The sequence below is a fragment of the Corvus kubaryi genome, unplaced genomic scaffold (assembly GCF_017639235.1).
Source record: "Corvus kubaryi isolate FWS band 111438036 unplaced genomic scaffold, C.kubaryi_AGA036_p1.0 37352, whole genome shotgun sequence".
Lineage (NCBI taxonomy): Eukaryota > Metazoa > Chordata > Aves > Passeriformes > Corvidae > Corvus > Corvus kubaryi.
In genome coordinates, this window is record NW_024581114.1 from 2,027,556 (window position 1) to 2,054,533 (window position 26,978).

Genomic DNA, 26,978 nt, shown 5'->3' on the forward strand with positions numbered 1-26,978 from the left:
CAAAAAAATGAACAACAACAACAAAATCTCCTGGGATTGTTAAATATCTGCAAATCGATGGCATCTTTTCTTTATCTTTATTTTTTTCCCCCCTTCCCCATCTTGTTTTGGATTGTGAATGGCTGGTGTATATTCACATCTTAATGAGCTTTGGTCATTGTGGCACCTACTTCAATGGAATTACTGTCTCTTTTTGGGCCGATTGGAGGACTGTTGTTTCACATGACTTCTAAATTCCTGACAATGCATAGGAGCACTTTTATTTTTCCCTGCTTTTTCTCTTGCAAGGACAAAACGACTGCTGGCTGGTATCTGGGATACTGCCTTGGAATGCTGTTTCTTGGATGCATCCATAGCTCTAAGCAGACATGGCACCCACAAGTGCTTGGAAAGGAGCAGGATCCAAGCAATTCCTAGAGGAAAACAAAGCTGTGGCTACCTTCTGCTGAGTAGGGAGTATAAATCAATCTTTCTTGGGTTCTTGGAGGGTTTTTTTTTTTTAAAGATATTCTATCAAAGGAGTGCTGGAGTCTTGCTACTGTATGTGTTCATTGTGCAGAACTTGTAAAGTTATTTCCTTCAATTATTTCCTTATTTCCCAGCAGTGATTTCCCAGCTGCAGTCGGCTCCTGGGCATTTCAGTCACATCCCTGCTGACAGGTGTGGCTGTTCCCTCTGAATGTGCACTTGCTTGCAGGTTGGAGGAGTTACTCCCACAGAAACAGGACAATTGCTGCAATTCTGTCAGCTTTTCCCTTTTGAAGGGGCTGTTTATCCCATTCCAGCAGAGACACTGGGAAATCCTGGCTCCCACTGGGACGTGGCTCTTCACTCTGTTCCTTTCTTCCTTTCTGAGCAGAACCTTTCTCTTTATTTGTTCAAGCAGAGACCTGGAGATGTCTGATTCCCCCAGGAACGTTTCTGAGCACAGGCAGGGCTGGCTGTGGGCAGGGAGCTGTGAGGGTGTCTGAGAACAGATCAGAAATGGTACAAAAAGAAATCCTTACCCCTGGCACCAAGTGAGACCCACCCTGCTGAGGAGCTCTGCCTGAAGCAGCTGCTGTTGAATATCCCCAAGATTTAATTTCTGGGTATTTTCTGCTCTCAGGCTCTGGAAAGTAAATTCAGGAACCTTCGGTGATATTTAAGAAGCTTTTTTAAGGTATGGTGAGCACAGCCACCCTCTGCCACAGTGGCTCATTTAATGGGACACGAGCTGCAGCCACTCAGTGGCATTTGATCATGGGGCCATCCCTTGGTTAAATCCTCTTCTCTGAGATCCCTGCTGCTGGCAGGATTTAGGACAGGTGCTTTAAAATCAGTCTTGACTGTAAATAAGCATTTCGCTGGTGAGAAGCTTCTTTTTGGTCTGTTCCATGCTTTTTGGGTAAATATCCAAGGTGGATGTGAAAAGAGAACATCTTTCTCTCTGTACACACACAGTTCATTTATCACCCTGAAAACTGACTCTCCTAACTGTCCATTTCATTCTGGTCTTTCACTTCTCCTTTTCCCACCTCTGTGCAAACACCTCCCTCTGTCAGAGATTCCAGGTGTTTGTGTTGATGGGAGACTCAATTTCTCCTTCCACAGGGAGCCAGGCATTTGGGAAGCTGTGTCACTCAGCCCATTTCTGGGCTTCTAAATTGATTTTCTTTACAAAAACCTCCCCCAAAAAAGCTGCCCAGGGTTTCTGAAAGCAGAGCTTTCATTACCATCCATGGATGGCTCCTCAAAAAAAGTGGCCCTGCCTAAAGTCCTGTACAACAGGACCTTTCTTTTCCTTCCCTCCTCCTCCTCCCAGCTGCACAAGATGCAAACTTGACTTGGTAAATTATTCTGAAAGATTGACACTTCAAGCAACGAAGCAAATCAGGGTAAAATAATGGTGGAGTTCTGCTCTGTCTCCAGGAGACAGCGTTGAGGAGTCTGTGACTTTACTGACAATCACTAGTGGTTCTACTTTGAAATTAATTGAAACTTTTCTGGCCTCTTATAAATTATGATTTCTCTGGCCCTGTTTAAGGCAGAACTCAGAGGGCTGGAGGAAAAAAAAGTCTCCTTTTAGTATTTCCAAAAGGGATTAAAGCTGGGGGCTGAGCTTTCACCCGTGTTTAATTTCCTCGTGTCTTTTCCAAGAGTTGCAGTTTACACACCTGCTGGGGGTTTTGTTTTGTCTCGTGGTTTTGCTGTTGGCAGAAACTGTTCTGTGTCTTGCTGGTCTTTGCTGCTATGTTGAAAAATGGCTGTGTTCTAAATGTGTGTGCTCATGGGTCACTCTGGAGCGAGGCTGGGGATCCATAACACGTGGGAAAGCGTTTGCTGAGGAAATCAGGCTGGAGGAGCTTCACCCACTGCAGCTAAAGGATGCTCTGGGTGTTGTTCCAGCTGGATCCTGCTGTTTCCAGAGAGAGTAGGAGGGAGCAGTGCCCCTCTTGAACAGTGCAATATTGAACAGCAACCCAAAATCCTGCATTTCCCCACCGTGGAGAGGCTGGGCTGAGGCAGTGCAAGGTTGGGCCTGAATGTTGGCCAGATCTCCATTTCCACAAGGGAACAGAGGCAGGAGATTTCCCAGATCCTATCCTTTCAGTGCATGTGCATGTGTCTTTCCAACCAGGGGGCCCCGGGAGCTCCCTGTGCCGCTTTCTCCTGTTGGGCACAGCATTCCCTGCAGGAACACGTGCCACTGGTGCCAGTGGAGCTGCTCACAGAGGCATTTGTGCCAGGTGGAAGGAAACTTGGGGGCTGGAGTGCTGCAGGCCCACCTGTTTCTCTCCTACCAGGGCCTGAAATTTAGTTTTGGTTTAATGGCCCTGGAGTGCTGTGGCTCCAGGGAGAGGTTTGCTGTGCAGGGCATGGAAATGCCCTCACAACAGGAGCCTGAAGTAATTTGGCATTTTTATTCTGTGCTCTGCAGCTGAGCTCAATGCTCACACATCCCTGCCTCAGATCCAGCAGCGGGGATGTCTGGAGGATCATGGAAAAGGGTGAGGAAACACTTTGGGATGACATCTTCCACCCACAGGAGGCAGGATCTGCAGGGGTAGCGTCTCCACCCAGTATTTTAACTCTGAGGAGTAAATTCTTTTAGCAAATAGTCTTAAAAGCATGCTGGTGTCTTTTACCTCCTGTTAATGGATCTGCTTTTCCAAGGAAACAGTCCCCTGGACACTTTATCCAAAGGTTTTATTGGATGGCAAGCAATGATGCACAGACGTTGACTTTTGCTATGATTTTTGTTCTCTCCAAAATGGGCAGTCCCCTCCTGAGACTTGACAGCTCATGGGTTGATGTAATTGTTTTGGGGTTTTTTTGTTTGTTTGTTTGTTTTGCATTTAACTGGATTGTAATAAGATTGACTTAAAATTATTAATTCTAATCAGTGATTAGAAATACATGTAAAGAATTTTATGTACAGTAGAGGAACAAAGTTACATGATTTTAAATAATGAAAAACCCAGACTATCACCTATCCTAGAATTGGTTCTACTCAAAGAGTGACCTCTTATTAGCATGGACTGCACTGTTCCTGTTAAATGTCTATTGCATAATTGAATTCTTTTTTGTAGATATTGTATTAAAACCCAAGTGTCTGTATAGTTAATATATAGCTGCTTATGTGTAAATGCTATTTTAAACACTAAAAAGCTTTTAATTTTATGTGATAACCACAGCGTACGTGTTCAGTTCTTTGCAGTATTGCATTATCCTTTAATCAAGGTGGAGGAAATACTGGTTAAATCTTATTTTTCCCCTGCCACTGAAGTTTGTTGGTGATTATTCAGGTACAGGGGGGTTCTGTGAGAGCTCTAATATCCAGAGTTTTCCTGCTGCAGCCCCAGGAGATGAATGTGCTGGGAAAACCCCTCAGTTTGTTTAGCTGTTCCACATAAATATTCCCTATTTTTGGACTCTCCAGCAGAAACAAGGATCACTGGGACACGCTCTGGTGAGCCTTGTGTTTGTCAGGGCACCCAGGCTCCCTGTGGGGTCTGAGGGGCTCAGCTGGACTCAAGATTTAAAGGTCTTTTCCAGCCTAAATAATTCTAATTTTCCAGCCTAAAGAAAAAGAAAAAGCAGAGCTTGGTGAAGCAGATTCCCTGATCCCAGCTGATAAAAATCAAACAGCAAAGGGAGATTCAAGCATTGTTTAAATGCCATAAATCCCAGCATTTCCTATTTAGGTGGATATTAAATTATCAGAATTCAGGTGAATATTATCATAATTTTGGACAACCTTTTCCTGCAGGGCCTGGTGGAGTTAAATCAGATTTTTTTCCCTTCCCCATTTCTGGAATGATGATCAAAAGTTGTTTAATGCTTCTCTGCTCTGCAACCACAGCCCTGGAGCAAGGAATACTGAGAGTCAGGTGCACCAACATGGTTGTGAAGATTTCCTGCAGGCTCCAGGAACAAGGACTCCAGGCTCCAGGTCAGAGTTTTGGTTTTTTTAATCACACTGAGGAATAATTTTGCATGCAGGTGATCACAAAAATCTGGCACAAGTAACTCTGCAGCGTGCCAAGAGGTTCTTTATTTTTTTTTTAAGAATGAAAATGAATTTGCAAATTCTTCAGTTGAGCTGGACTGATTAAATTCCAGTAACACACAGTGGAGAGATGGGAAATTTTTAATTTAGGGAATAAAAGAGCAGAAATGGAAAAACTTTTAAGGAACAAAAGAGCAGAATAGTTACTTGTGAACATGAGTGGGGAAAAGAAAAGATCTTGGTGATGTGAGTGGATATTTACTTGGTACTGTTTGGCAGCAGTGTGAAGCTTTTGGTGACCTTTGCCTGGTTTTTTTTGGGATGGAGGAACCTCCTGCTGTGCCTTTGGAGAGTGGGATTTGCACACTGCTCATTTCCATGTGTCCTTCCCTGATTTCCATGGAACACAAATCGAGTGAACAGGGATTTGAATGGGTAATGCCCCCTTTATCTCACACACACAACTGCTGTGACCTGTCAGAATGTTCTTTTTACTTCTCTTTTATTGGATAGATTTGAAAATTCTTACAAGGCTTGGGAAAGGATTCGTGGATGTATCTCTGGAGCTGTTACCTGGTTAAATAAGAAAGGGAAATTATCAGGAGTGTTTACAGGGAAATGGTGTGGGTGAGGCTTCTGGCTGACATTGCCAGACTCAAGAGATTGATGTAAAATACAATTTCTGGAGGTTGTTTCATTAACTGAGCCTATTTTTGGCTCCTTTTGGGGGCTGAAAGGTGTTTCCAGAGAGGATGGAGGCTGCTCTTCTGGACTCCAGCTGCTGAGCAGAGCCCTGTGCTTTCACAGCTCAGTTCATGTGGTGATTGTGCCTGGGGCCAGAGGGTGCTCAGAAACAGGATTATCTCCTTAAAAACAGCTTCTGCTGAGGAGCAGGCGACAGAGGATGTGGTTTATTGTCTGTTCACCGAGTCCTCCTTTGGCTCCTCGTCAGTGAGGTTCTGGAAATAATCCCCTGTGTTCAGATCAGGCCTAAACACCATGATGTAGCACTTGGGGATGAAGTAGCTCACCAAGATCCCCAGAGTGGTGGCCAGGATGGTGCAAATCTGAGTGACAGCCCTGAGGACCGTCCTCAGCGTGGCAAAAATCACGATGAAAAAGATCCAGATGATGAAATAGATGAGGGTGGCAAAGGTGATGCCCCTGGCCACGTTGTACCTCTGGCTGGGGGTTTGCACCATGAAGGTGCACAGGAAGCAGGCGAAGGCCAGGCAGCTGTTGTAGCCATGCAGGAGGGCAAAGGCAGCCCAGGACTTGGTGCCACACACCAGCAGCACCTCGCTGGGCAGGGACTGGTAGTCAGCCACCAGGAAATCGGGGCCCAGCTGGAGGTGGCAGAGGCAGAGCAAGCCCTCGGTGAGGAGGGACGCGGCCACCAGCAGCCAGGCCCTGCTGTGGGTCACCCAGCGCAGGAGCCTGGGGGCACAGCGGGGGAACTCTGTCACCAGGGCGATCTCCAGGGCCTTGGGAACGAAGGTGGAGAAGCAGCCATTGAGGCACAGGGCGTAGGAGAGCTGCTGCGCCGTGCACAGCCCGTCACTGGGCTTGCCCACGTACAGGCAGCAGCTGAGGCTCAGCAGCAGCAGCGAGAGCAGGGCAAAGAGGCTCCTGCCACCCCCAGACACCTGCACCAGCGGGGTGTGCCTGTGCTTCAGGAAGAGCAGCGCTGTCCCACAGCTCAGGGCCGTGCTGAGGGCCGTCAGGGTCACCAAGGCCACGGCCAGGGGCTCGTCCCAGAACAGGAACCTCTCGCTGCGGTCGTGGCACCGCGTGCTGCGGGCAGGGGCCCACTGGTGCTGCGGGCACGGGGAGCAGCTGGTGCTGTCTGCAAAGAGAGCCTGGTGACCACCCTGCAGCCCCTGGGGACTTGCCACCCCTGGCAGGCCCCGGGGGTGGAGCACAGACGGGGATTAGGTGGTGGTTTGGGTGGTGTTTTGCCTGTTTCCCTCCCTCCAAGGCGTGTTGGATCTCCAAACCCTGGGATAGTTCACCCTCTCCTTTTCCACCCTCCTCCCTGAAGGATCCTTGTATTTCCTGCCACTGTTTCCCTTCCCCAGCAATCCCAGAATTTTATCCTATGCCTCTCTTCTACCTATGCCCCCAGAATTCCATCATACCCCCCTCTCCTACCTCTGGAGATGTTGTCCTCATTCTCTCCCTCTGAGCCCAACAGGGGCAGGTCCCCAGTGAAGATCAGAACAGGGAGGGGAACACCTGGCAATGCTCATGGAGCACAGCTCCCAGCTCATCATTACCTCAACCAGTAGATAGACTAATCCAGTTAAAGCCCTTAAATTCCCCAGACCTCACCTGTGCTGCTCCAGAAGGTGTTTTTTGGACAGTCTGTGCAGTCATAGCAGCAAAGGTTGAATCCTTTTATTCGTCTGAATTGTCCTGGCTGGCAGCGCCTGAAGCACTCAGATGTGGGCTCCTGGCAAAGGCAGGAATGAGCATCAGCCAGGCACTTTCAGGAGAATTGTAATCTCCCAACAAATCAGAATGAATTGTGCCATGTTTACCTTCTGATCTGCAGTGTGGAACTGGATCTGGGACTTTCGGACGTACAGGGATTGGTCATAGTCCCCCACAGGCAGGTAGGTCAGGGTGCCATTCCTCCAGGCCCAGAAGATGAGTTTGTATCCAGTGTTTGTGCTGTGGGATTGGTCAAACCTGAAGCTCTGGCCGTTTACCTCGAACGGGAGGGTGTTCATGAAGTGCAGCAGCTGGGGAGGAAATGAAAATTGATTTGGGTACAGTCGTTCTTGTTTGGAGGATAATTCTGCAAGCTGGAATCAGTTGTCCCTTAAGAGGGCTGAGATTGGGACAATCTGGCTGTGATGTGACAAAAACCAGCTGTTTGCCCCTCAGATCTTTCCTCACCTGCCAGGACCTGATGGATGTTCTGGGACAGGCTTTGGGGGTGCAGCCCAGGGCTCTGTGCAGGGCGTGGGCCACGCCGTACACGGCCACGTGCACCGGCTGCACCGTGGTCACCCTGAGCATGGGGCTGATGTCCCCAAGGGTGACGTGGCCGCACTGCCGGCAGTGCGTGTCCAGCACCTCGGCGTTCATGAGGCGACTGAGCTCCCTGGACTCCCTGCAGAACTCCTCCTGCTCAACAGAGCTGAAGAGCTCAGCCACGTACTCCTGGAAGCCAGGGACTGTCTCTGTTCTCATGACAAAGCCCAACACTGTCCCGATGCTCTGGATGCTCGGGATGGAGGCAGCGATGTCAGACAGCATCCAGGCTTCCGTGCCAATCCAGACCTTCTTGCCCAGTCCCATCCTGATGCTGTGCTCCAGCAGGGCCTGGGCTGGCAGGCTGAAGGCAAACAGCACAATGACGTTGACTTTGGTGCTGTTAATTGATTTAATTGTGTCTTCCAGCTGCTTTTTGGCGTTGGGCTCGGCCAGGTCTGTGGGGATGAGCCCCTCGAAGGCGATGCAGACGTTGTTGTTGCCAACCATGCTCAGGAAGAGAGCCTGGGCCCTTTGGCCGTACTCATCATCGCTGCCAATGGTGGCGATCCAGTTCCAGCCAAACTGGTTGAGGAGCAGCACCACGGCTTCCACCAGGTTCTTGTCGCTGGGAACGGTGCGGTAGAAGGACGGGTACAGCTCCGTGTTGCTGAGGGTGTCGCTGCTGGCCCCATAGCTGACCTGTGTGTGTGGAACAGAGAGGAAGTGAGGGAAAGAGGGAAGTGGCCACAGTCCAGGTCACTCACCCGGTTTTTTTTTCTTTAGTTTTAGTGCATTGAATTTGCAAAAATGGATGGGATGGTGGTAAAAACTCATCCCAAGGGGTGGGTCCGTCGTGGCTGCATTCACCAAGACAGCCATGAATTGTCTCCTTTATGTCCCTTTTCACTAATGAAGTGATAATTAACGACTGTGTAACGATACACCCAAGACTCTGATATTTCTTAGCCCGGGGGTAAACCTCCCTGATCATTTGAGCTCTCTGTTGTGGTAACGGAGTGTTTAATCACAGATGGATTGTCACGGGGATCCTCCAGGAGCTCTGTTATTCCCATTTTACATGGATCAGAGTGGTCTGAGCTCTGTTCTCTCAGGGAAATTAAACACTCGAGTGTGTCCAGGAGGGCAGTTCGATGACCCACCCAAACCACTCCGGAAACCTGTGGCAGAGGAGAGACTGCAATCTGTGCTTTAACCACCAAGAGGGAGAATTCCTGCTTCTCCAGAGAGCTTCTTTACCTGTGGGATCAAGAAGGAGCTGAAGAGCTTGGCTGTCACCAGGCAGAGATCTGACTTGTGGGGCCCGATGACGGCGGTGACGCGGGGCTGGTACTCGGTGTAGTTGCAGAGAACCCCGATCCCTGTGGTGCCATTCCGGGTCAGGAACAGCAGGCTGGGCTGCAGGGCCACCAGGGCCTCGAAGCATGTGTCATACATGTCATATCCCAGCGTTATTCCCGGGAGCAGGGAGCTGGAATTGTTGATCTGATCGATGGCAAACCTCATCCCCAGAGCCCAGATCAGCCCGTCCGTGAATAACCTGAGGGAAGAGGAGGTGGGAATTGTGTGGGCTGGCAGTGCTGTCACAAAGGGATCAGCTCATCTCACCTTCTTGGACATCTTGGCATCCTTGTGGCCGAGCAGGACATTCCTGGCACTGTCAGCAGAGCATCCCTGGACCCACTTGTGAGTTTTCTACTCTGAGTGTGAGCACCTTTCCAATTAATCCTTTCTGCCAGCAAATAAATCCTTGGAGCTTCCCAGGAGAGGGAACAGAGGTAGAGACCAGTTTAGCTGTGAGGGTCAAGACTTTGTGTCCTTCACCCATGAACCAGCGATTCCCAGAGTGCTAATTCAAGGAGAGAGGTGGGATTTTTCCTGGGATTTTCCTCCTCTGTCTATGTCAGCACACTGAGCACATTCCCTGCCCCAGGGGCTGTGAAGATGGAAGGATTTTGGACCCTGCTTTGCTGCTGCCAGAGCAGGAGGAGGGACACAAGCCTGGCCTTTCACTTTCCTCACAAAGAGCTGCAGGTAGGTGCTGATGTGGTGGTGGGAACCAGCCGGGTGCAACTGAGGAGGAAATGCTGCTCACACCCTGGCAGAGCTGCAAACCACCCGATTTTGTCTCCTGCTTTGCCCTGTGCCTGGTGCTGAGCGTCCTTTTACCCCCTAAAAGGCAACAGCACCATCCCAAACTGGGATCTCCCCGTGGGGAGCAGGGTGTGGAACCAAAAATAACAATTTCAAGCTCTGAGGAAACCACTGCTGCTAAAAGCTTTCATCAAAATGGGGTTGAAGTTTGACAGCATCAAGAAAACACAAAAACATTTCCATTTTGGGACCACTTGATGTCCCAGTGCTCCACCCCTCAAAGCTCTTCTCTGTCCCGTCCCACCACCACCAGAACCACTTCATTTTCCATTTCTCCCCCTCCCTGCTGACCCCAGCACGGCTCTCACCTCTCACACAGCGGCAGGGTGGGCTGGGAGCGAGCTGTCAGGTTCACTGTGTCCTTCCCAAAGGGGAAAAGCCCCCCCAGGATAAAATCCCCCGGCCTGTGGAACTGAGCTGACAGGCACGAGGGGCTCAGGGAGGCAGCACAGCCAAAGCTCAGGCACAGCCAAAGCTCTGGCACCAGCATTTTGGGGGAAAAGGAATCTGGGAGAGGGAAGAAGACCAGGGAATCTGGGCTCAGCACTTCCTGGGAAGCCTCTTTAAATAGAGCTCGGAGGGATTAAAGGAATGGCAGGGAATTTGTTTAGCAAAATGGATTCGATTTAATTTAGTGGGTGCACTCTGAGTGCACTTGGGTGCAAACCACTGCCCTCATCCTGACTGCCTTTACCAGAGTGATTTACACATTCCTTGTGACAGCTGTGGAAATTTGGGTTCCTCTGGCAGAGGTGATAAAACTCAGGTGCCCCACTCTGATTTTTTTTGTCAGTCATTTTTATTTATATTTTTTTTTTTAATTTGAGGTCACCTCATCACAGAAATAACCAAATCTTCCTCAGGGCATGGCACGAATTTGCCTGCAGAGGCCATTCCTAGGTCACAAGGTTGGGGAGCTGTCACTCAGCTATACTGATATTTTTTTAGGAAGTTGTTACTGGCTGATCTAAGTTTTTTTTCCTCACACTGAGCTGGGATATTAATTTCAGTTTAAACCCGAATTCACAGCATGGTCATTTAGGTTCCATCGCTGTATTTTTTCTGTCCAGGGTTGGATTTTAGGACAGCTCTGAATGAAAAGTTCAATTTCCTGCATTTTCTACTGTATCAGAAAACATCTTTTGCTGCCAAAGTGATGCTCCAAGGCTGGAATATTTTCCTTGAAGGAAGAGAAGCAGATGCAGAGAGCTAAATACAGGAATACTTCAGGGAAGCACCAGTTGCAGCTGTGTTTTCCAGGTATGTTCATACTGGCATTTTTTAAAGGATACTTTCCCTTTCCTGGACTATGTAAGTGTCAGCTTTAACTGTAAAACTTCTTAAAATAAGTTCTAAACACAATCCTGAATTTTGGGCAAGTTCATCTTCAATATTAATATTTATCTCCTACGAGGAGTAGTTGAGAATGAATGTGACAAGGGAGAAAAAGTATTTTTCTTGTTGCCATACCACCACTTCAAGAGATCTAAATCCATTTTTTCCCTTGACCCACATTATTTAATTTAATTTAAGGCATTTCATTCACTGCCCAGGTGAAATACCAGCTGATCTCCAGGGAAATAAAACAGATTTTTCCAGGAAAGAAAGTGTGAGTAGGTCACACTGTAAATCATGTCCCTTCCACCACCACACCCCCAGAGTGTGATCCCACAGAGGACACTCCTCAGAAACACATTATTTGCATCATTTAATGTCGAGTTAGTCCAGGCTCCATGAGGTAATAGTGATTTCCTGAATTTTTCAGTGTTACATCAGGCCAAAAAGAGCCAATCACCCTGTGGGACCGCCCCGACTGTTTCTGTCATCCTGGACTAACCCTGGGGTGCTTTTCCAGCTTTCCAAAAGCTCAGGAAATCCCATTTGACATCCTCTGGCTCTTCCAGTGATTTGCAGTAGAAGCCAGAAGCATCACAAAGGAGTGATTTACAGTACAAGTGTGGCTTTTCCCCCAGAGAGGCAGAGAAATCGTTTTTTTGTAGGCATTTGACACATTCATAAATAAAATCAACACATAAGAACACAACTCAGAGGCATGGCTGGCAAACAGCTCCAGGCTGCAGCCTGGGCTGGATAAAGGGGATTGTGCAGCACAGATTAAAATCTGCTGCACATCCCAAGTGCAAAAAGCATGGATTCAACAGGCAGGGATGTGACACACAGAGAAGGTGCTGCTGGATGGATCCCTGCTCCAGGCCCAGCTTTCTCTTTAAGGTAGCAACATCCACCCCCACCTCCTTCAGTTCCTGGGGTCCCAGAATGAGCAGCAGTGATGGGGTGCCTGTGACAGGGAAAGGAGCTGCCTTTCCCACGTGCATTGCTCAGGATTATATTCTCCAGCAAAGCCCCCAGGTGGATTTTTGTATAAACCAAAGTGGCCAGGTGAGCTCACATGGGATAGAAACGTGTTCAGACACCACAGCTCAACTCTGGGCTGTCACACGAGGCCAGAATTATTGCTGGAAATGCACACAAGCTGCTGAAGTTTAGCTTAAAAAGGAAAACACCCCCCTCCCAGCCTTGCTGGGAACAACAACAACCAAAAAAATCCCTTAGCAGCTCATCCTAATGTGGATTTTTTTTTTTTTCTAACTGTAGAGCTCTACACACAAACTGACAGCTGTAAAAAAAGGACTGGTCCACATTTTTCCCTTATAAAGTGAGGCATCCTGAATAGTTTGGCCAACTCCTCAACTCCAGGCTGGAAAGAAAAAGTGGAAATAACCAGCGTCAGAGGCTTGTGCTTCTGTGAAAATGTGATTTTCACCCTGGGCTCATCCCGGTCCTGCTGGAACGTGGCTCGGTGGCCTCCCCCTCGCTGTCAGGGCAGGTCGAGCAGCTTGTGCTGTGCGAAGAGCTCCTGGGTGATGCTGTAAACATCGCCGATGTAGGGGATGGCCTCTCCCAGCATAGCCACGGCCTCCTCTCGCGGGCCCACGTTCATGATCTCCAGGAAGGCGTCGCGGGAGGGCAGCGCGCAGAACGCCACGGTGGCGGCCTTGCGGACCACCCAGGGGTGGTAAGCGGCCAGCGAGGCGTTGTAGGCGTCGGTGCAGACCACGGAGGTGCGGGAATCGCCGGAGCGCAGCCCCTCCAGGAAGAGCTGGAGCCAGCGCAGGGCGCGGTGCAGCCGCAGCACCGTGCGGCAGCCGGAGTCGGAGCGGGCCCGCAGCGCCGCCGGCCCCGCCGCCAGCTCGTGGCGCACCATGGACTGCAGCGACACGTACTGCTGTCCCTGCCGGCCCCCGCAGTGCCCCTCCAGCAGCGACACCTTGGCCACCGCGTCCTTGGAGATGAACGAGAAGACGGTGCCCAGGCTCTGCAGGAACCTGCGGGAGGGGAGTTAGGGGGTTACAGAAGGGTTTGGGGTAGATGGGGGAATAGGAGCAGGCAGCTCCCACGCGCTGCTATGGATCCGCTATCCCGGGTTCTCCAGCCTGGCCTTGGACACTTTCAGGGATGGGGCAGCCACAGCTTCTCTGGGAAATCCATCCCCATCGTCACAGCCAGGAATTCCTTCCCAATATCCTGTCTAACCCTAGTCTCTGCCAGTTCGAATCCACCCCTCCTTGCCCTGCCACTCCAGGCTCCTGTAAATAGTCGCACTCCGTCTTTCCTGTCAGCTCCGGTGCTGGAAAAGGCCACAACTCGTTTTAATGGGTTAAACTAGGGAAACTGCTCTGAACTCCTGATAATATAACAATGTACGATCCGCCGTGGCCTAAAGCAAATGGGACATTAGGAAGAAATAGCAGTCACGTTCTAAGGGAGATCTCCCATCCGTCATTATGGAGCCATCGCTGCTTGTCCTGTCACTCCATCCTTCTGCCCACAGCCCCCCTCCAAGGGCAACACCCGCTCGCTCCCGGGCACTCACCGGATGAGCCCCCGCCAGCCGCTCAGGTAGGGCTCCAGCAGCACCTCCCGCTGCTCCGTCACGCACCTCTGGAAGGCCTCGAGAACCTCCCGCAGGCTGAACGCGCCCGCGGCCGCGGCCGCCGCCATCGCCCTTCCTCTTCCTCCTCCTTCCCGCACGCCCGGCTCGGCCAATCAGCGCCGCGTCCCTCACCCCGCTGGCCAATCCGCTTTGCGTGCGTCACCGCGGCTCGGCCAATCCGCGCGGGGTGCGCGAGGGGCGGGGCCCGCCGGCGCCGCGCAGGCGCGGAGGAGGTGCCGGGCGCTGTGAGGGGCTGCGGGCCGGGCTTGGGTGAGTTTGCGGGGTTATGGGGGTTTTATGTGGTTTTTATGTGGTTTTTATGTGGTTTTATGCTTTTTTTTGGTGTGTTTTTGTGTGCTTCTACTTGTGTTTCCCCCCTTACAGCGGTGATGGTCGATATCGAAGCCAAGCACGGCCGATTTTCCACAAGTTGTTTATTATCTTACCCGTGTTTTCTGTCTCTTCTCAGGAAGAAGTTCGGCCTCTGCCCGAGTCTTCGGCCAGACACTGAAAAATATTTGAAATGGCCCCTGTAAAACCTGCGAAATCTTCTCTTTTTGTGGCCCCCACGGATCGACTTTTGGAGTAATTTTCTGTGCGGGTTTGGGACCTGGAGTGTGTTAAAATGCCTGAGATCAAAGTCACTCCTTTGGGTAAGTCCAGCCCAAAATCGTCTTGAAATACAAACACTGAAAACCTGTGGAATTTGGAATTCAGGATAATTTTGGCCAGACTTCTGGGGCAGTGTGCAGAGTGCCCTGATGTGATTCCTGTCAGCATCTCACCGTCCTCCCTTCCTCTTCCCAGTGACAGTTACAGCTATTTTGATTAATTAACCAGGGTTAATTGGTATGTTCTGGTAAAGATATTGTGGTAAAGACACTGTGGTATTGTGGTAGAGCATTAATTCATCTACAGTGCTAAAGAGCCACAGAAAGAAAATATTTCTCTTTTTTTCCTTGTTTAATCTTTTTTTATGGGTTCATACTGAGGGGGCAGAGGATGTGCTGAGCAGGAGAACTGCTTTATTTAATTTTCAGGCTTGGTGTGGACTTAATTAGAGCTTAATGAGAGCAGAGCAGCTGGGGAGGTGCACAAGAAACAGACTTCTAATCCTTGCCAGATAAAGGATTCTTTTCTCTTCCTTCAAACTGCAGTTGCAGGAAGTTTGTGCAGGCCTTTCTCTGCTTGTCCTTTGAAAGAACTGCAGCTGTTGCCAGAGGTGTTTTACTGGTGTTTTACTGGTGTTTTGCTGGTGTTTTGCTGGTGTCCAGGTGCTGGGCAGGACGTGGGCAGGAGCTGCATCCTGGTGTCCATCGCTGGGAAGAACGTGATGCTGGACTGTGGGATGCACATGGGCTACAACGATGATGTGAGTGCAGCATCCCCTGACACAGCCATCCCCTGAGCACCTTTGGGCACCTCTGTCAGCCACTGCTGGAGCTGGAGTAGGGCAGAGCTGCTCTTTCCCCTTGAAAAATCTCCCTTCCTGCCCAAAATCATCCATCCCCTCAAGTATTCAAGTGTGTGAAATGCTGCCCTCCTTTCCCTGGCTGGTGGACTTTGGAAAAATATCCATGAAGGCAGCTGCTAATGCTCCATTCCAGGTGCTTTTGGCCTCTCTGGATTTCCTGTGAGCAGGATTCCTGTCCTTAGCTCGACTGCTTTGGGGCAGTTCATTCCTTGTGGGATCCTCACCACACATCTGAAGCTCCAGGGAGAGAGAAGGAAACACTCCTGGTTTTGGGTCCCCTGACACCAGCAGGAAAGGAATAAAGCACCAATATTCTGTAGGATTAAGAGTTCAAGCAGCAAATGGGCTGTGACAGGAAAGCTTTTGGGGCTTTGTGCCTCAGAGCCAGCATGTGTTGGGCACCTGTTCTACTTGGAAGATAAAATAATTTATATAAATAATTTATTTATTGAGGGGTCAGTTCTCTGTCTGTGCCCTCCTTTGTGCCTCTCCCTGCACACAAAAGCTGCTGGCGCTGCCTGGAGAGGGATCAGCACATTCCCAGTGTTCCAGGCCCTTCACTCCATGGGTTTTTTGGATCAGTGATGCATTCCTGATGGTTGCCTGTTTTCCCATGGCTGCAGAGGCGCTTCCCTGACTTCTCCTACATCACCCAGAACGGAAGGCTGACAGATTTCCTGGACTGTGTCATCATCAGGTGAGGCACTTCCCTCCTTCTGGGAAATGGGAATGCTTTTTGTGCTGTCCCTAACATCCCAAACACTCTCCAAGTCCGTCCCTCATATTTTGGGTGGTTTTCCATGTCCTGCAGAGCTGGAAAAGGTCTGGGAGCCACCTCAGCTGAATTCTGTGCAACCACTGTGGGGTTTTTTTTTTTTGCAGCCACTTCCACCTGGACCACTGTGGGGCCCTGCCCTATTTCAGTGAGATGGTTGGGTACGATGGCCCCATTTACATGACCCACCCCACCAAGGCCATCTGCCCCATCCTGCTGGAGGACTACAGGAAAATCACCGTGGACAAGAAAGGGGAAACCAACTTCTTCACCTCCCAGATGATCAAAGACTGCATGAAGAAGGTGGTGGCTGTGCACCTTCACCAGACAGTGCAGGTGAAAGGGCATTTCTGGTGTTGCAGGAGGCAAGAAAGCTGATTTTAATTGAAAATGTTGGCATTAACGAAGTGTTTTGCTGTTGGGGCAGGTGGATGAGGAGCTGGAGATCAAGGCCTACTATGCAGGCCACGTGCTGGGAGCTGCCATGTTCCAGATCAAGGTTGGGTGTGAGTCCGTGGTTTACACTGTGAGTATGCCCAGATTTGGAATGATTTCCCTCTTATTACCTCTAGATATTCCCAGATATTTACACATCCCTCCATTGCCTCAAAAATATCACTGGGTTTCTCTTCTCCCCTCAGGGTGATTATAACATGACACCAGACAGACACTTGGGGTAAGCAAAAAGCTGAATTTTGGTGAGTTTTGAGTATTTCTCACTGGAAGATTTCAGCACAGCTGCTGTTAAGAGTAGGGGCTCACCAGCTTTGATTTTTTGGAATATTTAATGATGTCTTTGCTGGAAACATAAATGCAGTTCTGAATTGTGAGGGTGAAGAGATTTACATTAAACCTGCCAGACAGACCTTAATGTAATCTGAATATTCACATTTTATCTTCTGAATACTCACATAATCTATTTTTAGGGCTGTATAATAATTGGACTTCAATGTTTGAAATGTCTTTTCATGGCGTTTTTACTTTCTAAGAGATTATTAATCACAAACCTCAGCCCTCAGTGTATTTTCACTGGTATAATGAGAGATTTATAATATTCCTGCTATTCAGGTGAATATTTTAATGCATGTAAACCTGGATAAATGTTCCTTTTCAAGGTCTGTAATCTCAATTTTGAGCTGGATTAATTAAAATGAACTGAAGCTGCCACAGAATTCCCAAGGCCCGCCTTTACTCCTGTTTCCTCTGGCCACAGTGACATTCCCCAGCCAGCGTGGAGACCTTCAGATCAAAACTACCCAGAAAGCATCTCCTGATTTGCTTTTTGGTTTGAATTCCCTCTGTTCAGAGCTGCCTGGATTGATAAATGCCGCCCTGATCTGCTGATCAGTGAATCCACCTACGCCACCACCATCAGGGACTCCAAACGCTGCAGGGAGAGGGATTTCCTGAAGAAAGTTCACGAGACTGTGGAACGAGGGGGGAAGGTACAGTGGCCTTTTCCATGGATTTGTTGGTTTCAAATCATCCAGGAGAGAACAGAAATTCCCCTGGGCGCACGGAGAGCTGTGCCTGTGCCTTTCATTCCAAACTGCCCAACACATTGGTGGGAATTGGAAGAACATCAGGAAGTGAGAGGGAACTGAGGGATTTGTTCAGAAATAATAACCACAGTGCATTGGATGCTGTTTGGCTTTCACAAATCCCACCTGAAGTCCTAAATTCCACCTCCATTGCAGGTTCTCATCCCGGTTTTCGCCCTTGGACGTGCCCAGGAGCTTTGTATTTTATTGGAGACTTTCTGGTGAGTGCAGCCTGGGCATGTCCCACCTGCTTTTTGTCCTCCTTTGTGCTCCTCCTGTGTCTGATGAGTATTGGGAATGGCAGGAATTTGGCTGCACTGACAAGGAGAAGGGCACTAAAGCCCGCATTGTTACAATATTGATTTATAGCTCCTGAAAATAGGGAAGCACACACCAAAACCCCCTTGGGACACTCCCCAGTTATGGACTCCCAGTATGGAGAGCCAGGAAATACTTTGCCCCTCACAGATCACTTCTTTTCCAGGGAAAGGATGAACCTGAAGGCTCCAATTTATTTTTCCACGGGCCTGACAGAGAAAGCCAATCACTACTACAAACTCTTCATCACCTGGACTAACCAGAAAATCCGGAAAACTTTTGTGCAGAGGAACATGTTTGAGTTCAAACACATCAAAGCCTTTGACAGAGCCTTTGCAGACAACCCAGGGCCCATGGTAGGTGGGTGTTGGGGAGGGACCAGAGCAGGGTTGGGGGGTCTGGCAGCTCTTTTATTCCACAATGGTCCCAAATCCTGCTGGGAAAAGCACCCTGAGCATCCTCCACCCTATCAATCCCACCCAAAAACCTCATGTGGCCAGGCCATCCCTATGAATATTAAAGCTCTTTCTATTTTTATTTCACTGAAGGTAAAACACTCAGAGAAAATTAAAATTTTGCATGTTTGTATCATCTACAGATCCTGATTCAAACCAGGATTTTCTTTTCCACACAAGCTTTTCTTGCTGCTTTAATTCTGACTGGTTTATTTGGTAGCACTATAAAACCACTCAAGAGTTTTCCATCAGATGCTCACAAATACTTCCTAAAACTGTATCTCAGCTCCTGGGAATTTTAGACAGGGTGGGAAGAAAACCAAATAGCAAAAATCCCTATTTTTGTAGTGTTGGTGATGGGTATTGGTGGATGCTCTGCACAGATGTAGGATATTTATATAAATAATGGAAAAATTTGTTTTCTGTAGTGATTTATGACACATCTTTGACTTCCAGGTGGTGTTTGCAACCCCTGGAATGCTCCATGCAGGACAGTCCCTTCAAATCTTCAGGAAGTGGGCAGGGAATGAGAAGAATATGGTAAGAAATTGGGGTTTTGGGTGATGTTTTATGGCAATGTGAATCCTAAGGACTGAGGTTGTAGGAAAGCTTTTCCTGAGGAGCTGGAATTCAAGGACACAAATCCTCTTTGAGCTCTCCAAGCTCTCCATTTGTGACTATTCTGATGTTTACCAGCCCTGCCAGGCCCAACCCATGGAATTGTTGATTTTTCCTGGTTTTCCCCAGGTGATCATGCCTGGCTACTGCGTCCAGGGCACTGTGGGCCACAAGATCCTCAGTGGGCAAAGGAAGCTGGAGATGGAAGGAAGACAAATTGTGAGTTTGATTTTCCATTTGGGGCAAGTTCTTGTCCTTGCAGTGGGAATAGGATGAATCCAACACTGAAAATACCTCAAAATCTTTGGATTTGGAGTTGCACTTGGTTTTTTTTCCCTTTTGCAGTAGCGAAGTTGGACTTGGGTTTTTTCCCCCTTGCATTAATTTCTGTCCTAAAACTGTGAGGGGCCCTTTGCTTCTGCCATAAAACTTTGAGGGGCACTTTATAATGTTTAATAGTGAGGCCCCATTAGGCAAATAGGTAAAAAATTACATCTATTTCAGCAGATTTGGATAATAAAACACCAGCTGACCTTAAATATTTGGGGTTTTTTGTGTGACAAATATTGTCTGAAATGGGGCAGCGTGAGCCTTTAAGTTATGAAAGCTTTTTGTTAAGACAATTTAGGTTTTCTCCTTCCTCCTTTCACTGAAATCCAGAGGGATCTGGGTCTGTGTGTGTGTGTTCCAAAGGAATTTCCAGTTCCCAAGCCCTGTGCTCTGCTCCCCCCAGCTGGAAGTGAAGATGCAGGTGGAGTACATGTCCTTCAGTGCCCACGCCGATGCCAAGGGCATCATGCAGCTGATCCGCCAGGCTGAGCCCCGGAATGTGCTCCTGGTCCATGGGGAAGCCAAGAAAATGGAGTTCCTGAAGCAGAAAATCGAGCAGGAATTCCGTAGGTATCCGTGGGAGGGGAAGGAATGGCCTCCAAGCTTTAAAGTCACGTTTTTGATCCGCTGGCCCTCAGCACGGTCAGGTGGGGTGGCATTTACAGCTCCCCTCAAGGAACTGATGCCTGTAACATCTTCATTAGCATTAATGAAGCCCAGTTAATTGCAGTGAGCCCCTTGGACATGAGTTAGGATTGTTTCGTGCATTTGCAGCTGCCCCAGGGGGGCTGACAGGAGCTGTTCCCTTTGCAGATGTCAGCTGCTACATGCCAGCCAACGGAGAGACCACCACCATCCTCACCAACCCCTGCATCCCTGTGGACATCTCCCTGGGCCTCCTCAAGAGGGAAACAGCCATAGGTGACACTTCCCACCCCAATTTTCCTCCCTGCTGCTATTTTTTATAGTGTTGGTGTTGGCAGAAAGCTGTAAATTTATACTGAATAACGTTTAAAATCAACGTGCACACCGTGCCTGGTCTGCTACCCGTGTGTGCTTGTAGCAGCTGGGTTTGGGAAAGCTGGAATTACTTTTATAAACTCAATTTCAGAAAAATAATCTCATTCTCACATCAGGAAGTGCTCTGGGAAGAGAGGGAGTTGCTCTGGATCATTATTTCTTAGGTGTCAGTATTTCTGATAATGGTTAAGCACCACTGATGAACTGAGAAGTGTAAAATTTTAATGTCTGAACCTCAGCAGGACCTCAGAGCTCCAACCTCAGTCCCAGAGCAGCAGTTTTGGGTGAAAAACCAGCACCTCACGTTGTGTTTTTCTCCCCCTGGCCTCGCTTTAGGTCCTTTACCAGATGCCAAGAAGCCAAAGCTCATGCACGGCACGTTACTCATGAAGGATAATGTGAGTGAAAGAGTCCTTGTGCTTGGCTTGCGTCCTCTCAGGGTGTTTTGTGTCCTCTCTGGGTGTTTTGTGTCCTCTGAGTGTGTTTTTGTGTCCTCTCAGGGTGTTTTGTGTCCTCTCAGAGTGTGTGTTTGTGTCCTCTCAGGGTGATGTCACGTTCTGGGTGCACAAGGAACCCAAATGAGCGGCTCTGCTTTCTCACAAAGGAGATGCAGTTCTTACTCTTCAACCTCATCTTTATTTTTAAGCATCATTCCCCTGCTCAAAGTCAAACCAACTTGCAGAGAGCAGCCTTATTTTGTTCAATATTTATTTATTCCTGTCGAGGTGGATGTTTTGTCCCAGGGTTACCCCTCCCTTTGCTGCAGTGACAAACACGCAGCGATATTTCAGCACGGAAAGGGAACGGCCTTCCCTGCTGACCCCAGGGCAGCAACACAACTCCACAAGGCTCAGAGGAGTGGTTTTTCCATGGATTTCTCCCTTTCTCCCCCAGAGTTTCCGGCTGGTTTCCCCCGAGCAGGCCCTGAAGGAGCTGGGGCTGGCGGAGCATCAGCTGCGCTTCACCTGCCGCGTGCACATCCAGGACCCGCGCAAGGAGCACGAGACCGTGCTCAGGGTCTACAACCACCTCAAGGGGTGAGCTCTGCTTTCCTGGGAAGGGTTTTTAATCCCTCAGGGATGGAGCTGAGCTTATTCCCAAGGCTGGTGTAGCACAGATCCCCTTTGAGCTGGGAACAGCAGAACCTTCGGTGTTGTTTTTCCTATTGTGCAGCATCCTGAGAGTTCTTTCGTTGGGAGAGCAGGACTCAGATTGGAGCTGTAGAGCCTGGGATGAACTCTGCAGGAATAATTTCTGTAGGAAATGCTCCATGATTAACACAAGCACCAGAATAAGCCAATGGATCAGCCCTGTTTTCCCTGTCTGGGGCAGAGGGTGCTGGCTCAGACACAGCCAAGACAGGAACAGGCTGAAGGTTGGGATAAAGATCCAGGGGTGACCCAGCACCCCCAATAAATCCCATCTCCTCTCTCTCCAGGATCCTGAAGGATTACTCAGTGCAGCATCTCCCTGATGGCTCCATCACTGTGGAGTCCATCCTGATCCAGGCCACGGCACACTCGGAGGATCAAGGAACCAAAGTCCTGCTCGTGTCCTGGACTTACCAGGTGGGAATTCCTGATTTCTGACCTCAATTCCTTCCATTCCAAACCTTTCCTGCACTGGGGGTGGCTGTGAGGGGTGAATCTTCTTCCTTCTGGCTTTGAAGGAGCTTCCCTGGAAGATGAGGGGAGTCCCTGCTGTTTTCTGACCACGGGGGGTTGAGCAGAAATGGTTTTATAGGAGCTCTCAGGGCCCACTGAAGCACAGGCAACTTTTGGGGTAATTACACTGTTAATTCAGTTCTCTCTGTGTTTTGAGCACTGCTGAGTATTTCACATTGTGGTTCTTACTGGGAAGATTTAAAACAAGTAGAAAACTCTGATCTTAACATTCTTTTATTTCACAGTCATTCCATCATCTTTGCTTTCTGTGGCTGGATTATTAAATCCTTTCTTGACAGCAAGGAAATGCTTCTGGAGGGCCAAGCAATAAGATCAGTGGTTCTTTATTCCTTGATTTCAAGCAAAAATGGGGCTTTTCCTCAAAGGAAATCCCTCAGGTCCTTTGAGAAATGGCAGTTTCACACCAATCTTTTATAAGAACACCCAGAAATTCATTTGTGGATTGTTTCCATTTCTGAACACAGCTCACCTTAGATCTTGCAGGGTCCAGGAACTCTCTCAGTTCATTTCTAGGTACCAAAATTAAATTTACTGCCCCAACTGGGACAGTCAAGAGGAAGATTTGGCTCTCATCCCATTTCTCTTTATCTTTTTAGGACGAAGAGCTGGGCAGTTATCTCACATCCCTCCTGAAGAAAGGCTTGCCCCAGAGCACGCCCTGAGAGCAGAGCTCAGCCTGGGGGGGGTCACAGAGTCAGATTTTATTTTGTTTACATTGTCAATGCTTTTTCTGGTTGGTTTTAGTAAAAGAATTCCAGTGTTTGTCCAATTCCTGCAGTGACACCTTTTCCCCCTTGGACAAACCTATCCAGGGAGTCAAGAACCTGTTTTGAAACAGATCTGAGGAACAATTTTTGAGTTGCTTACACACTGAAGTAAAAATTACTCAGTGTTTTCTCCTCCCACAGCTCATTTCCCTTCAAATCCCAGCAGTGCTGCCTGAAACAACTAAAACTCAAAGTACAAAAGCATAACAGAGCCTATAGAAAGTGTAAAAGCCTCAATGTGCTGATGACCAAGCAGCAAAACTTCTTTAATTCCCCATCCTTCCCTCAGGGACAGCTGCAAGGAGCCTCCAACCCATTTTTTTTACCTTTATCCACAGCATAAAGATTGTGCTTGGCTGATAAAACCAGTCCCCCTCCAGTGCTGGGAGGATTTTCCACAGCCTATAAATGGGATAAAACCAGCAATTTCTGCTAAAGGTAAAGGATTATTTTGGGCTGATGCTCCCTCTGAGGCTCTCACAGTGCCAGGATCTTCACCAAACACTCCCAAGGAACACAGGGATCATCATTTTCCAGAGTTCAGAAAAGCTGGAGCTGATTTTCTCACCAGTGTTTAAAAAATATTGGCAAAATACAGGAAGGGAGAGGCCAGAGGCCAGGCTGGTGTTTTAACAGTAATTAATAAAAGGTGTCCAATCAAGAACAACAACAAACACAACGCTGCACCCCCAAAAATCAACCAGGGCAGAGCTTCAGCTCTATTTCAGTGAATCCCAGCTCTTGGTTTGCTCCCTGCACAGCTCAGGGGGGTTGGGGAGTGGCTTTGGCAGATCAGAGCAGCCTCCCAGAGCCAAACCCCCACCAGAACCCTGGGATTTCCCCCAAACCTGCACCCCCACTGCTCCTTTCCCACCTCTTTCCTGCCTGTCCCTGCCCCAAGAGCACCAAAACTCGGCTGACTCTGGGCAGAAGCTGCAGCAGCCACTGCTGAGCGAAGAGAAACTGAGAAATCCTCCAGTGGCACAATGACTGATCCCCCAAACCATTCTGCCACAACAATCCTGCTCCAGGCAGAGTCCAGGAACAGCACAGCCTGGGGAACCCAGCACCCGGGCACAGGGTGAATTTTAGGCTGCATTTGGAAATTCAAATCCTGATTTTTGTTAATCTGCTGCTCTCAGCTGCCCCGAGTCCCTTTACAAAGTTTTGGGGTGGTGTCTGAACGAGCAGAACTGAGCCTGTGCCTCTGTTGCACCAAAACTCCACATCCTCTGGAGTAAACTCGCGTCTAAGCAGGTTTTAAGCCAGGCCTGTGGTTTTCTGGTGCCTCAGCAATCGCCCACAAATGACAAAGTCTTCTCCAGAGTCTCAGTTTCACAGGGGATGGAAACTCAGCAGTTCTCAGAAGCCGCGTGGGGTCTGTTAGTACAAGAAAAGGGGTGAGGAAAGGTCAGATAATTGTGTTTCTATCACCAAATGTGACTGGAAAAAAGAACTTTTTGACATTTCAAGAGGACCACACAGCACAAAGAGCTGGGCCAGCTCCTGCAGGAACTCCCCGAGCCTGTGGGGAGAGGAGCTTGTTCATCACTGATAAATGCTGGGATTTATCAAATCTCTGCTCCCTTCTAAACCTCCATTAATCAGTGTCCAGCTTGGATCCACAGGCACTCGAGGCTGGAAACCTTGGAATATTCCTCGGGAAGCCAAGGGAGGATGAGAAGCCCCTATTTGGCTGTGGAATGTGGGCAGCAGCCTGGGAGGGAACAGGAGCCCTCCAAAACATGGAAAAGCCCAGCAGGGCTGCCTGGATCCTTCAAATCACCCCTTCCTGGGATGTGCTGCTTCCCAGGGAAACAGCCCTGGCTTCTACCAACCCCAAAATTAAACAGAACGAGCCCAAAACATCACTGAACACAAAACCAGGAGGCCTGTCCAAGGATCCAGCTCCCCCAAGGATTGTCCCAGTTTCCTGATCAAATCTCCAGCTGCTTTAACAGCCACCACACGGGGGAAAAAAATTTAAAAAAAAGGGTTTTCCAGGTTTGTTTTTAAGGATAGTGGGAAAGATCAGCTCTGTGTGTACCTGGAGTGGATCAGTTGATTCCATCCCCGTGGTTTTTCCTTCCATGCCTCTGCCTGGGTTTGTAGTCCCAGGAGGGGTCCCCGAAATTCTGGTCACAGATGGTGAACACCCTCTTAGACCTGAGCCTGAGCCTGAAGGGGCAGTGCCAGTGCCTGCTGGAGGAGTGGAAATAGTACAGGAGGGGGTTGAGGCAGCAGCTGCAGCTCGCCAGGGCCGAGGTCACCCTCTGGATCTCGGGGATCAGGCTGGGGAACGGCTCCCTCTGGATGCCCCGGAGCCCCAGCAGGAAGCGCAGCAGCTGGGTGAGGTGGTGGGGCAGGAAGCAGAGGGCACAGATGCCCAGGATGATGGAGATGGTGCCCAGGGCCTTCCTCTTGGCAGCTCTGCGCCGGCTCTGCCAGATGCTCCTGGCCACCAGCGGGAAGCCCAGCAGGATGATGGAAAACGGCACAACCACCCCAAAAATGAAGGCCAGGATGGTGTGAGGGGCTGTGGGGTGAGCCCAGCTCCCAGGGAAGCTGCCAAAGCAGGCTGTGCTGCTCCTCACCCCCCTGCTGTGGAGGACCAGCGGGACAGTGCCACCAAGGGCCACCACCCACAGGGCCGTGGCCAGCAGCAGGTAGTGGGTGGCCCTGAGCTGGATGGAGGTGAAGGGGTGCAGCACTGCCAGCCACAGATCTGCACAGAGGCAGCTGAAAAAGGCGACGCTCAGGGAGATGTGGAGGCAGAACAGAGCCCCTGTGACCCTGCAGGCCGTGTCCCCAAAGGCCCAGGTGTCCCCACGCAGCTGGGAATGGATGTGGAGGGGCAGCACACAAAGGAACAGGGTGTCCAGCAGGGCCAGCTGCAGCAGGAGGATGTAGGAGTGGGACAAGGGCTTGGCTCTGCAGGACAGCAGGGACAGGGCCAGGGCATTGCCCAGCAGCCCCAGCACCAACACAGCGCTGTAGGTGACAGCAAACAGGGAATGCTGCAAAGCTGCTCCTGAGCTGGCATTTGTCCCATTGGAACTTGGGAAATTTGTCCCATTGGAGACTCCCTCAAGCCAGGAAATCCCTGCCATGGGTCCTGCTGGAGAGCAGGAATTATTCCCTTCACGTGGGGTGAAGTTTAAGGCATCCCTCACTCCTGGAGTTTTATTTCATCCCAGGCGGGTGAGAGCTGATGCTCAGCCTGGTCAGGTCTGTGGGTCAGAGGCTTGGGGGCTTTGCATAGGAAGCAGTGTCCCTAAAAAAGAAAAAATAAACCATTTAAACCACAAACACTTGAGTTTTCCCAGTGGACAGAGCCTTTAGTGGCACTAAAATCATCCTGAGGTGACAACACTACGGTAACAGAGGAGCTGAGCGAAGGGGACAAGGGGAAATGTCCACACTGGGTGGATTTTCAGCACCCTAAAACCTTCTCTGCAGAGGGAAACCACCACTCACCTGCTCCAAAAGCAGCCTGAAGGACTGGGGTTTGTGTCTGAAATAGGGGAAAGAGGCACTGCACAAGCAGGGCTCTCACTCAGGCCATAAACTGCACCCCAACAGTGCAGCTCCCATCAGACAGAAAAGGAATCTGAGTAAATAAATCCAATTGTGGCACCTGAACAGAGCCCCTTGCAGGCAGTGAGGAATTAAAGTCACCTAAAATGTGCACAATGGCCCCAAAACGGAGGCACTGAAAGCACCAAAACAACAAAGGCTGGTGGGTGCTTTCCAAAGGAAACTCTGAATTTACACTTCCTGCCAAGAGTTGTTTATCTCACAAAGTCAGAACTGCCCCAGATACGTGAAACATGAGAAAAGAGACAAAAATCATAAGAACATAAGAGACAAAAAACATGAGAAAAAAATGAGAAAAGAGACCAAAAAATGAGAAAAAAATGAGAAAAGAGACAAAAAAAGGAGAAAAAAATGAGAAAAGAGACAAAAAACATGAGAAAAAAATGAAAAAGAGACAAAAAATGAGAAAAAAATGAGAAAAGAGACAAAAAAATGAGAAAAAAATGAGAAAAGAGACAAAACCCAGAGATAAAGATGAGAAAAGAGACAAAAAAATGAGAAAAAAATGAAGAGACAAAAAAATGAGAAAAAAATGAGAAGAGCCAAGAAACATGAGAAAAAAATGAGAAGAGACAAAAAACATGAGAAAAAAATGAGAAAAGAGACAAAAAACGAGAAAAAAATGAGAAAAGAGCCAAAAAACATGAGAAAAAAATGAGAAAAGAGACAAAAAAAGGAGAAAAAAAAGAGAAAAGAGACAAAAACCAGAGATAAAAATGAGAAAAGAGACAAAAAACATGAGAAAAAAATGAGAAAAGAGACAAAAAACATGAGAAAAAAATGAGAAGAGACAAAAA

At 49.0% G+C, this 26,978-nt stretch overlaps 4 protein-coding genes across 9 annotated transcripts in view; 1 reads left to right on the top strand and 3 right to left on the bottom strand.

The window, feature by feature from the left end:
* Positions 1 to 4,964: 4,964 nt before the first annotated feature.
* Positions 4,965 to 11,037, bottom strand: TAS1R3 (taste 1 receptor member 3). The gene is made up of 6 exons (XM_042032113.1): positions 9,955 to 11,037; positions 8,732 to 9,032; positions 7,394 to 8,173; positions 7,033 to 7,236; positions 6,824 to 6,944; positions 4,965 to 6,338 (listed from the first exon to the last, which is right to left on the bottom strand). Exons 1-6 carry the CDS (start codon positions 10,134 to 10,136, stop codon positions 5,404 to 5,406), a joined length of 2,523 nt encoding a protein of 840 aa, XP_041888047.1. The 5' UTR covers positions 10,137 to 11,037; the 3' UTR covers positions 4,965 to 5,403.
* A 304-nt stretch (positions 11,038 to 11,341) lies between these two features.
* LOC121666503 (ceramide-1-phosphate transfer protein) lies at positions 11,342 to 13,713 on the bottom strand. The gene is made up of 2 exons (XM_042032111.1): positions 13,542 to 13,713; positions 11,342 to 12,993 (listed from the first exon to the last, which is right to left on the bottom strand). Exons 1-2 carry the CDS (start codon positions 13,667 to 13,669, stop codon positions 12,486 to 12,488), a joined length of 636 nt encoding a protein of 211 aa, XP_041888045.1. The 5' UTR covers positions 13,670 to 13,713; the 3' UTR covers positions 11,342 to 12,485.
* On the top strand, positions 13,544 to 22,586 carry INTS11 (integrator complex subunit 11). Of its 3 annotated transcripts, none has more exons than XM_042032102.1 (18): positions 13,544 to 13,567; positions 14,071 to 14,254; positions 14,876 to 14,973; positions 15,699 to 15,772; positions 15,958 to 16,186; positions 16,278 to 16,376; positions 16,492 to 16,526; positions 17,157 to 17,295; positions 17,548 to 17,612; positions 17,876 to 18,065; positions 18,621 to 18,704; positions 18,912 to 19,001; positions 19,516 to 19,678; positions 19,926 to 20,033; positions 20,469 to 20,530; positions 21,027 to 21,169; positions 21,571 to 21,700; positions 22,414 to 22,586. In XM_042032102.1, the coding sequence occupies exons 2-18, from the start codon at positions 14,227 to 14,229 to the stop codon at positions 22,477 to 22,479; spliced, it is 1,803 nt and encodes a 600-aa protein (XP_041888036.1). In that variant the 5' UTR covers positions 13,544 to 13,567; positions 14,071 to 14,226; the 3' UTR covers positions 22,480 to 22,586. The 3 variants fall into 3 exon arrangements, with proteins under 3 accessions (XP_041888036.1, XP_041888038.1, XP_041888037.1); XM_042032103.1 differs by lacking the exon at positions 13,544 to 13,567 and adding an exon at positions 13,803 to 13,871; XM_042032104.1 differs by lacking the exons at positions 21,027 to 21,169; positions 21,571 to 21,700; positions 22,414 to 22,586 and adding an exon at positions 20,676 to 20,821.
* LOC121666500 (lysophosphatidic acid receptor 6-like) overlaps positions 22,015 to 26,978 on the bottom strand; it is a 7,757-nt gene continuing 2,793 nt past the window's right edge. For 3 of the 4 annotated variants that reach the window (XM_042032106.1, XM_042032108.1, XM_042032107.1), the window contains one exon: positions 22,015 to 25,858. In XM_042032106.1, coding sequence (XP_041888040.1) covers positions 24,642 to 25,694 — 1,053 coding nt within the window. In that variant the 5' untranslated portion in view covers positions 25,695 to 25,858 and the 3' untranslated portion in view covers positions 22,015 to 24,641. The remainder of the gene's footprint in view (positions 25,859 to 26,978) is intronic. The other variant, XM_042032105.1, reaches the window with a different exon arrangement.

What these genes read in the sequence shown, in the direction of transcription:
- INTS11 (XM_042032102.1), top strand. Translation starts at nt 14,227, where the DNA reads ATGCCTGAGATCAAAGTCACTCCTTTGG. An exon ending in ACCTTCACCAGACAGTGCAG is followed by an intron (nt 16,187 to 16,277) that starts GTGAAAGGGCAT and finishes CTGTTGGGGCAG; the next exon opens with GTGGATGAGGAGCTGGAGAT. An exon ending in TCGTGTCCTGGACTTACCAG is followed by an intron (nt 21,701 to 22,413) that starts GTGGGAATTCCT and finishes TTATCTTTTTAG; the next exon opens with GACGAAGAGCTGGGCAGTTA.
- LOC121666503 (XM_042032111.1), bottom strand. Translation starts at nt 13,669, where the DNA reads ATGGCGGCGGCCGCGGCCGCGGGCGCGTTCAGCCTGCGGGAGGTTCTC. An exon ending in GGCTGGCGGGGGCTCATCCG is followed by an intron (nt 12,994 to 13,541) that starts GTGAGTGCCCGG and finishes CCCCTCCCGCAG; the next exon opens with GTTCCTGCAGAGCCTGGGCA.
- TAS1R3 (XM_042032113.1), bottom strand. Translation starts at nt 10,136, where the DNA reads ATGCTGGTGCCAGAGCTTTGGCTGTGCCTGAGCTTTGGCTGTGCTGCC. An exon ending in ACCCTGCCGCTGTGTGAGAG is followed by an intron (nt 9,033 to 9,954) that starts GTGAGAGCCGTG and finishes CTCTTCCCTCAG; the next exon opens with GTTATTCACGGACGGGCTGA. An exon ending in CATCCATCAGGTCCTGGCAG is followed by an intron (nt 7,237 to 7,393) that starts GTGAGGAAAGAT and finishes TTTCCTCCCCAG; the next exon opens with CTGCTGCACTTCATGAACAC.